Source organism: Athalia rosae, chromosome 1, assembly GCF_917208135.1.
Source record: "Athalia rosae chromosome 1, iyAthRosa1.1, whole genome shotgun sequence".
Taxonomy (NCBI): Eukaryota; Metazoa; Arthropoda; class Insecta; order Hymenoptera; family Athaliidae; genus Athalia; species Athalia rosae.
In genome coordinates, this window is record NC_064026.1 from 11,804,975 (window position 1) to 11,815,755 (window position 10,781).

Genomic DNA, 10,781 nt, shown 5'->3' on the forward strand with positions numbered 1-10,781 from the left:
ACCGCGGTGTCGCGAAATCATTGCCGTTAATAGTACCTCCGATTCGCGGATGACAACGTCCGACGCGTCGTTAACGTCCTATTTTTCTCGGTAACGCTTCGCCAATTGCGTCACTAATCGTTCAAATTCGAACAACAAACTGCGAAGACGTGCATCGTACGTAGTAGAGTGAGTGTCGCGTGTGTTACGCCACGTACTGTTGACTCGTAGGGTCAAAACGAAGGAGATTGAAAAAAAAAACAAGGTATACACATCAGCGTGTGACGCTCGTCGATTCTCAACTCATCATTTCCGTTACGGTTACGTTCGTTTTCGCGCATCGGCTGCGACGATGGAATAAATTAAGCGGTGAAAAAAAGTTGGCGTTAATTGAAACCCCGCAGGGCTGGAGGTCCTTCGGAGCCTATCGATTCGATCGGCGAGGACCAGGGTAGCAGCTGTATTCCGAGGGGATCATATTCGCGGTGGCCCATAAATTACAATAATTACAACGTAACAGCAGGAACGCATGACGATCCTCGAGGGTGTTTCGTAACGGAGTATCTCCCGTTCGCGCTAGTCGGACTCGCACCGCACAGGTTCCGCGGGCGGAGCGACCGCCGCCCTTTTCGCGCGCGCGCGTCTCTCGAGGAAAACCTCGAGGGTCAGCCCCGGAGACAAGACAAGGGTAAACAAGCGTAGTAAGGAAGTACGCGGGGCCAGGAAGTGGCCCCCGCGTGACCCGGGTCAACGCCTGCTCGCCCGAGGAAGGGTCAAGTGTTTCGCGATACAACTCTGACCAGGGACTCATCAGGCGTCGAAGGGCTGAGAAACTGGCGACCGATGCGCACGTCCGTCGGATTTCGCTCCTGCCCTATCGTCCGTGTATATCGTACGATCGTACACCCTTGCACCGCACTTGTGTGTGTGCTGTTGTTGCCTGGCGTGGTTCCCCCGGGACCCGCCCTTTTCGCCCTACGATTTCGACGTATGTGTATGCGATACAGGTACGTCCTGCAGGCCTCCGAATATCACGAGCTCGTGGATCGGCAAATCACGGCGAGGTATACGTATACAACGAGAGTATAGATATATATATATATGCGGGATTAGTTTTCTCCGGGCAACCGACTGCTCAATTCCATTGAAACAGCTGCATTCTTCGCTGAAAGCCTGCAGGCTTTCTCCTCGATGGGTGTGGCGTCCGGAATGAGAAACGTTACTGTGCTTACATTCCGAGGGCGAACCGCTGCGCACTGCACTCAACTGCACTGCACTGCACTGCACTGCACTGCACGCTTCGAGGACGAGGCGAAATTTAATTTTCTCAACATTGTATCGAGTATGTGCATCGGTAGGTTGTAACAGTGTATCGGTACAACGCGTTATCCGTACGCCAATTTCTTTCGACGAACGATCGATGGCGGAAATAATAACGCGTGGGTGTACGAAACTTGATCGTATACTGTGTAACCCATACGCTGTGCAGTTTCTTGCACCATAAATCCAACGTTCGTTACGTTACGCGGAGTAATTCAGAGAGAATTCGACGAATGTTTCAGCGCATATACGTATTTCGATAGCTGTGAAGAAGACTGTTGATAATCGCTCTATAGTCAGACGGTTTTACGCGTTTATTCTCGCGACTCTTTTTACACGTTCTGCTTTTTCCTTATTTTGTCGGGACTGCGACTAGTGAGCGCGATAACGAACGGGGACAAGTTCCATGACCGCGCGCGGGGCAGCTGGCAGCTGTAACGGCATAATTGGTAATAATTGTATACGTCGTCGCAATTATTCATGAAAGAGTTACAGAGCCGCCGCGTCCCAAGGCGCAGCCTCTCGCATAGTTGCGTACACGACGTCGTCGTTGTTCTCCGTAATATACGTGCCGCTGTGGTGTACGTTATACGTACGTACGACAACTCTCGAAGTCGTTTGGTCGCTCGTAAATCACCAGATTTTATCTCGAAAGTAGATATGAAAAAAATGAAAGGTGATATCTGCGCTAACAGGAGATCATCTTTGCAACGGAGTCCGTGGACTCCGAGTGTAAACGAGACCGGAGAGGGAAAAAAGAGAAAAAACAAAAAAGAAAAGAAAAAAAAAAAAAACTCCGGGGACTGGAACCGAAGAGGACGGGAGAAGGCGGCTCGCCTTTCTCCGTGAAATTCCTCCGCACAAAACCCGGGAGGAATCATCGCCCGGACGAGGAATGGATATAACGGGGCTCCTTTCGGCTTCGATCGAAACGGGATAATGCGGAGTGAGATTTTTTTTTTTTTTGGTCTTCCCTTTCGACCGCATATGCTTCAATTTCACGTCCTTGTCGGTCGGAATTTCATAGGCTACGCACGGTGATGTATGGGAAGCTTCTCCCCTTCGTAGGGTTCGACGCGTAAACAAGAACATTCGGGAAACAGGAGAGAGATGTGGGGATCTGATCCTGTGGGTATGGTGAGTCGCACGTCGTGAGCGTATGTATGTATATGTGTGTATATGCGTCCTTAGAAAATCGAATTCGTCCGTGCCAACGAGACCTCTTCGACGACCGATCGTAGAAAGTTTTCATGGGCGGTAGAATTTTTCTACGTGAATTCTCGAAAACCTGATAAACAAATGTAACGAGACAACATACCGTACAGGAGCATCCTGTACGGAAAGTTTAACCTAAACGACCAACCTGCACGGCGTTGTACAGAACGAGGGAAACGAAGGAAGTTTGCCGCTTCAAGAATTTCCCTCGTCCACCCGACGATAGGCGGGTATCACTCTATTTTCTACTGGAGTCCTGGTACGAGATAAGTCACTCCTTATTAATATGTAATGTAACGGGCGATTTATCGTTCTCTCCTGCTCCTGAAACGCAGCGGAAATGAAACGTGGCGTTCAGCCATCGCTTATGAAAGAGGCGATAAGGGATAGCCGTGTATTTAGGTACAAACTCGTTTGTGTTCGATATACTCGTCTAGCGTCGTTACACAGTTACACGCGGACGACGAAGACTCGATTGGCTTATATAGTCTGATATCGGAATTAAAAAATGTGTCCCAACGTCGTGAAGATGCGCCCCGCGACGCAACGCGTAACAGGGTATCATAACTTTGCGCAGGATAAATTCAATCCTGCCGCTCGAATGGCGTTCTGTTACATATCGATACTATTTTTTATTTATAAGTCAAAGTCAGACCTACGGAAAATCGGCTGCAATAATCGAGTAATCGAAAGAGTATAAACGTCGTCGGTTTTACACTCGCGTCATGCGTATAAATAACAACGAACCGCATATCGAAGGTCATACCGCGGATGTATATTTACGAAATCGTTTTTATCGCGAAGTTGAAAGTCCTTCCCGGTCGCTCGTTGCGATTCCTACGGTCTCGCAACAACGCGACATCGTCCGTAAACAATAATTTAATTATTACATTCCATTTAGATTTCTCTTTGAAATTGATCATTCAAATTTATATACTTCTCGCTCTCTGTCATTGAACGGTCTCCAACCGTCACGATTATTGTCGTCGTTGCTTTCACAGCTAAATCGAGATATCTCAGCCTTGTGGAAAATTATTCACGAAACTACAGACACGACATTCTTCTAATCTTTCCATGTCAATTAGCATCTTGGGCGAGTTCTAAATGCGGAGAGTCCCGTCATCAGGGCCTTAGGTACTTTGAGGAGGCTCGAAATATCTGGAGGTTCGGTGCGACGTTCACGCCCAAGGGTATGGTACCTTCCGAGCGTTGAAACCTTTAAGGACATCTTCTGCTACCCTGACACTTGTCACCAGATTACTTATTAATATGCTAATTTTCAACGCCTCCGACGTTTACGTACGAGTCGTAGGCGACGCAGTACACGGCCGTCGACTGTTGTCCCCACAGCTGTAACGGCGATCGTTCCGGCGGCCATGCTTTCCGAGGTCCGTCCGCGTCTTCTCTCTACTCGTTACGTGCACGTTTTCTACTCCGTACGTTGTCACGTGTAACACGATACTCCGCAGATCAGGAAATCATAGGGATACGAACGCACGCGGGCGACACCGTAACGAAAGAAGATGAGATCATGGCACGACGGCTACAGAGAGCCACACGATGATGATTACAATAAATCGACTTACCGATATCGAGAATATTTTCAATACCGCACGGATATGGAATACCGAATTTGTACAGGTAAAACCTCGTTCAGTTATCGAGTGCGACGACCACACGATCTGAAATGATAAGAATAAATCGATAGGATTATTTACGGGTCTCGACATTGTCAAGTTACGAAATGTGTTTCAGAAATTACTTTCACCTTTATGATACTTTCTTGTCTATTCGAGTATCGCGTGACAAGACTTATTTTTTCATTCTCTTTCTTTATTCTTTACGTTGGTTCGTACACACTGCGTTCATGGGGGAACGATGTTCCGAGTCCGCAGACCCCGCGTTATATATATGCGGGGGAATGGAAGATCCCTTATAAGTGCCTAATAATCCGCCCTTCGTTAATCCCCTGGAGGGACCTCTGGAAGGTCTTTTGTAACGCTGAAAACTACGTGACAGATACGACGAGCCTCGACGTTAAAAAACTAATAGACATCTCCGTTCGTTTTTCACCAAATTTACGAACAAGTTGTACGCATACCGTCACTACAAGTCTGCTTCGCGTCTGTTTAACGTCACGAAGTGACTTTAAACGATATTGGAACAGTCAACGGACAAGGAGATCATGACGAGCGGGAAGAAAACTCTCCTAGCGGACTTCGAGGGTGCCCCTGCATATATATAGCAGCCTCGAATTTGGTGTTTTCAGAACCTTCGGAGTACAAGGAATTCGGTTACTCCGCGACGTCGTCACATTGTCGTCCGCGAGATAATGAATGTCATCATCGCTACGCGGAGGAAAAGCATAGGCAGTTTAACGCGCGAAGACCTCTAATGTCACTTCTACTAGGAGAATATACTTCCGTCAAGCTTGCGGAGGTATACGCGTGCAGCGTACGACGGTCGGCAAGTTTTTATAGTTTGATAAATTAGTTAAGCTTGAACGAATTTGAAAAGGTTTGTGAGCCGTCCTACGAGGGTATTATAAAACCGAAGGAGAACCGCACCTGCAGTTGCGGGTTACGGAGGACTGGGAATTACGGTCCTCGGCGAATCGATGTCTATGTTGTACCCAGTGGTATACGAGCGTAGCTTTTATTTTTTCATTGGCCGGAAAGTCGAGGGGAAAAGTTGCCGCGTCGTCAACCGTGACAAGAAAGGCCGTTAACGTTATACGTGATTGAATTAGTTCCGCCTGGATGATACTTAAAAATTTTGACCCAACGTAACTAGGAGAACATCCGAAGGTGTGCGCGTCGAAGACCCGGCTGCACGCGCTGCAGACGACGTGTCCCTGCGAGCGTGTAGAATCGGCTCGGCTCGCTGCAACGCGGGAGGCAGGGATGGCGTCCCCCCCCGGGAAATCAACCAAGTCCGAGAATTATTCACGCTCGATAGAAAATGAATAGAAGCGAAGTCCCGCATAACTAGGGTAGCATAAAGGAAAAGCGAATAACTCCCCCTGTGTGCAGATATCGACCGGACGCCCACCGCAACGTTCCGGTTGGGAGATTCTTGAAATTTTCGGTCCCATATGACTAGGAGAACATGGCGAGGCGAGGCGCCATGGTTTAAACCATGGAATATCCCATGGCTATGGGGAACGAGCAGCGGAGCTGCGTGGATCGCAAGTGTGTACCGACGTTAACTCGATATCCTACGGATGCGGAATGTGTCCGCCATGGCACAAGTTAATGCGCTTTTAACGAAAGAGGATGAAGGCGGAGGTAAAGCCCCGGAGATTTTAGAGACCACTATTTCCAAGGACAAACGACCAAAGCAACGCGAAAGGCAACCAATGGATAAACAACTTGAACCGGGTCCCAGGATGTTGAAGAGGGTGATCGTCCAGGTCCACCCTTTATTCCTTTCTTCGTTTCTTTCTCTACGTTCTTAGGACGTACAGTGTGAGATTTCACATCCCTTTTGTTTCTCGGAATTTTATCCTCATATTCACAGTACATGAAGAGTGTGGAGTCACGCTTTCTGGCAACGCGATATAAAATGAAAGATTTAAACGAATGACACGGGAAATTTTTCTCCGTTAAAACTCCAACTCATGGTGTTTTCCATTCTATGATCTAGATAAGATGTACATAGTTTTATCTTTCTTACAAATCATACTATCGGATAAATGAACATCTTACGATAGTATACAGATCAGTTTTTCGCTCACAATCTTGCGGAGATTCCTTTTATAATCTGCTAGAATCGTAATACGTTAGAAAAACGTCCAACAATCGATTTTGAAAACACTTCGTGTTTGGCCAGAAAGATAAAATTGATTGGTTTTAGTTGTAGCCTTAGCTTGAACTTTCAAAGAAATATTCAATTTTCGGAAGTGCGCGCGAATCCCAGTTCTGCGAGCTTTTCACGAACACCTTTTTTTTCTAAGATAGGAGAAGAAGAGTGCAAATGATAAACATATCTCACGAATACGTCATACGCTGAGATAAGAATAGTAAATATTTTGAAGTTGGAACCGCATGGTCGTTTACGGATCAATTAAAAGTTTGGCGCAATTTAATTGTACTTCGGACTTAGATACTGGAATAATCTATCACGCTTATTTCCTTATATAATACATATCTAGCCGGGTTTATCAAAATGCTATCTTTCTTCAATTTGAGAGTCATGATGTGAACTTTTTGCACTCAGCTGAACCCAAATTTGTTATTAATTTTTTGTGACGACCACATTTGAATAAATTTTATCGTAAGCGTATAAAAACTGGACAAAAAATCAAATACTCATTAGCTGACAGACATAGCAAAGCACGCTTCAAATTTCCCAACGGAAGTAAGCATTAATTTGCGTGTCAGCAATAACAGCGTACGCCAATAATGGATATATCCATTGATTAACTTATGTCGCATCGAAGAAAATCTTCGGGGCTCATCGAAATTCTAAAGTCCAAGCATACGTAAATCGCTGAGATCATGACCTCCGCTAATCAATCTAAAACTGTATCAGGGAAGATATAATATTATTAAAATAATAGTTGTATTCGATGTGATAGTGTTCCTGGTATTGTAGTGAACTCCATGTAGCTTGGAAGTCAAAGAACATTTTACTCGATGATAAGGAATTGTTATCCAGAATCCAATTTGATCGGCTGGATTAATTTTTTTTTTTTATGACCTATGACATTGACTAATAATTAGTCCTATCATTACTCAATGCTTGGGATGAATTTTGGAGGAAAATTCGAATTTAAATTCTGCTTTGGACGGGGAAATTAGTTAGCATTAACATCACGAGTTAGCACCACGTTCTATTTGCCAGTTGCCGCTAAGGCAAGGTTTTGTTAATTCATAATTTTCCGCAAGATGGCGGTTAAATAACAACAAAAATAAAAACAATTCCGCTGTCAGATGCTGTGGTCAATCAGAGTCAGGTTATCTTGTGTATTGTGTTCGAGTTATGAGTTTGAATATTCCACATAATTATCGCTAAAAAATGTCATTTGCATTAGGAAAACGTTTATTACCGCGTATTTGTGGCAGAAATAACACCAAATTTAGTTTCAAAGTAATAACAACGAGATGGTGGAGCACTGTAGCAGAGGAGAAAACTGCCGCCGAAAAGCTAGCTAAAAATGTTATACCGGCACCTCAAGCTGGCAAGATACAAGCAGCAGTTCTAAAAAATTTCAATGAACCTCTTCAAATCGAGAACGTTGAAATACCACAGATACTCGAACCCAAAGAGGTTTGATCCGTTAACTTGATCATTACTTCAATTCCCTCTCTACACTACCCTGCCTTTTCTTTTAGGGCACTAAAAGTGCTCACATATTGTCTCAAATTTACAATGCCAAGTGATTATAATTAATCTTTTCCTTCCAGGTATTAGTTGATGTCCACTACTGTGCCTTGAATGGCTCTGATATGTTGTTGACTGAGAATTCATACAGATTCGAGCCTAGGTTGCCACAAATTCTTGGCTATGAAATTGTCGGAGAGCTGATGGGTGTTGGAGAAGAAGCTGCAAAAAATGGCTATAAAATTGGAGACAAAGTGATTGCTCTTAATAAAGAACGTTACGGTGGTTTTGCTGAGACGTGTACAGCTGAGTTTGGAGTGAGCGCCTAATTTAATAAGTCATAAACACGGGGACTAGCAGTATCTCTATGAATAACATGCTTACAGGATATATGGAGAGTTCCTAACAATGTGAAATTGATAGACGCAGCATGTCTGTTGGATTCTTATACCACCGCCCTAATTGGCCTAGAACAAAGAGCTTGTCTCGAGAATGATGAAATGGTTTTAGTGAACATCGGACTTGGCGGGGTTGGATTAGCAGCCGTGGACCTTGCTGTGCACGTTTTCAGAGCTCAGGTGAATACATATTTAGAAGTATTAAGTACAATCGATTCTAGCATTCCTGAAAATTAGCTTGGATAAATTTTGAATCACCGGCCGTCAGGTGATTGGAGTTTCTGCAACAGAAAACATAACAACACGAGTCAGAGAGATGGGAGCGTTTTCATCGCTTAAATTTAATGACAAAAAATTGATGAAGCAGATCGTGAATATTGCTGCTGAGAAAGATATTAAAGAAATTTTTGACGGGGTCACTGGTGAAAACTTCAAAAAACTTCTATGCTGGTGAGCCGATAATTCGAAAGTCTTTCTGTCAGTGAATTTTCCTGCATATTCGGAGATCATGGACTCAATCCCTTCCACAGTTTTACCGATGTCTACAAATCTGGTCTGGCCAGAGATTTACTGCGCGACGAAGAGTTTTCTGTAGTTGTGCAACACTTGTCTCGAGAAGGTATATATTTGTGTATCGATAAGTTTGAATGAATCGAAGGAAGTCGAATTAATACTGGTCGATATTCCAAAGGAAGATTCATCATCGCTGGGTTAGCGGTACCCAAGTTTGGTCGAAGCGATACCGCGCAGACGGAATCTCTCAGTGTCTCGGGTGTCTCGCTTACCGAATACAAAAAAAAGAACCATGAACTGTATCGGTAAGTATTCCGGTGGGAAAATTTTCCCGTACTCTTAAGTTTCAGTGTGATATCACTTGATTTTTGCGAAACAGTTCAGCGGCAGATGATATAATGGAATATTTCGAGCAAGGGGTGATTGTCCCTACGTACTCACTCGTTGCTGGCCTCTACAAAATTAGCAATGCGATGCAGTTTATCTCCGAGATGAAGGCTTTCGGCAAAGTTATTATAGATTTGAAGAACAAAGAAGTCTTCAAGGAAACGGCGAAATAATAAAAACCATGAATTCTCCTTCCAGCCTTTCCCTCTTGTATTGCTCAATTCACCTCAAAGAATTAAACGTAATTGAACGGTACCTGCGGCCACTGTGAAAAAAAAAAATAAATAAATAAATAAGATCGCGAAGCGTTTACTAAACGAGGGGGTTGAACCGCAACTCTGGGTTCCTCTCTCTTAAGTAGCAGAAAGGGCTTGTCGGTGGCCAACAAACTGCCGTGCAGTTACGTAGTTATCTTTGCTCGACTTTGTGACGTATAATTTCAAACCATTACGTGTACACCGTGCGTCCAGACGTGATTCGGCTATTTACGTAATTCGTTCAATTGTATATAATTCAACTAAAAATTGGTAGTTCCCATGTTAAAAAATATAATAGCTGTTAGATCTGAAATCAACCACCGGGACGTTATAAGTCACAATGTAAGTATAAGAGCAAAGTATAGATCGCGATGGTAACAATGTTACATATGCATGAGCGTCATACGATATATTTTTGCTGAAAGATTTTTACACTACAACGGCATTCGTTTCACTTGAGCTGTCTGTCATATTATTGCATATACATGTATGTAGCGATAATAAAAAGATTTATCATATGTATTCTAGTTACAGAACGTTCGAACTTTATTTCGCCACTCTCACGTCCGAGTGCCACAGCGAATCGATTGAAAAAAAAAAAATAAATAAATAACATACGAATCACGTTCGATCCATTAGCGCTTTGGTATTTCAGAATATATAACTATCGGGATCATTACAAAAGGAAGGTTGAACATAACATAATTCTACATTACTACCACGCTGCATTTGTACGGGGGGTAATTAGCCGTTGCCCAATACCCAATGGGTTTTCTTTGAAACGGGAGCAAAGTGTAGAAATCATGAATGGAAGGTGTTTGCCGTAACTTTGCGCCATGATCCTATCCCAGCGAGCTTCGATCCTATTGTTGTATCGGGTATCGTACGATTAAATACATCTTGTAAATTATCCTTCGGTTTTAACGATTATGAATCCTACGGTTATAGTACAGTTTAATAGGCCGATTAGCGCGGCGGTTGATTACGTAATGTGGGAAAGAAAAAAAACTAAACAATCCGGAAAGAAGTTACGGACTCTATCCAATCTGCGGCCATAGGTATGTTTCTTCTTTGAGGGTTGCCGACGCGTTACCAGATAGTACAGAGAGAGAGAGTTTCGTTGTGACGCAACAATACAATATGAAATGGGTCGGTTATCATCGTTCAGGTGAGCCCGATCAAATGTCAGTTGGTTGAATCCGGTCAATGGACCAACGAAACCGGGCGATGCAGCCGATTAATTTAGATCGGAATCGTTTCGTGATTCACATCTATGAGAACAATCGCCGTGTAGATATTGTGGTAGTTAAAATCGAGGACAATCGGTTGGTCCAGGTGACGACGTATTCACGACTCCGGTGTTCGCGACAGTTTGCATTTCTGGAGA

General features: G+C 44.0%; 1 protein-coding gene across 2 annotated transcripts; it reads left to right on the forward strand.

Annotated features, from left to right (window-relative positions):
• The first annotated feature begins 2,394 nt into the window (after positions 1-2,394).
• Positions 2,395-9,426, forward strand: LOC105687012 (quinone oxidoreductase-like protein 2). Of its 2 annotated transcripts, none has more exons than XM_048657293.1 (7): positions 2,395-2,436; positions 7,923-8,156; positions 8,226-8,417; positions 8,506-8,687; positions 8,768-8,856; positions 8,929-9,055; positions 9,130-9,426. In XM_048657293.1, the coding sequence occupies exons 1-7, from the start codon at positions 2,410-2,412 to the stop codon at positions 9,308-9,310; spliced, it is 1,032 nt and encodes a 343-aa protein (XP_048513250.1). In that variant the 5' UTR covers positions 2,395-2,409; the 3' UTR covers positions 9,311-9,426. The 2 variants fall into 2 exon arrangements, with proteins under 2 accessions (XP_048513250.1, XP_012257738.2); XM_012402315.3 differs by lacking the exon at positions 2,395-2,436 and adding an exon at positions 6,168-7,785.
• The last annotated feature ends 1,355 nt before the right edge of the window (positions 9,427-10,781 follow it).

Bases quoted from the DNA above. Each gene is read 5' to 3' on its own strand.
- LOC105687012 (XM_012402315.3), top strand. From the start codon at position 7,534: ATGTCATTTGCATTAGGAAAACGTTTATTACCGCGTATTTGTGGCAGA. The intron at 8,688-8,767 runs GTGAGCCGATAA...TCCCTTCCACAG, and splicing joins TTCAAAAAACTTCTATGCTG to TTTTACCGATGTCTACAAAT. The intron at 9,056-9,129 runs GTAAGTATTCCG...TTTGCGAAACAG, and splicing joins AAGAACCATGAACTGTATCG to TTCAGCGGCAGATGATATAA.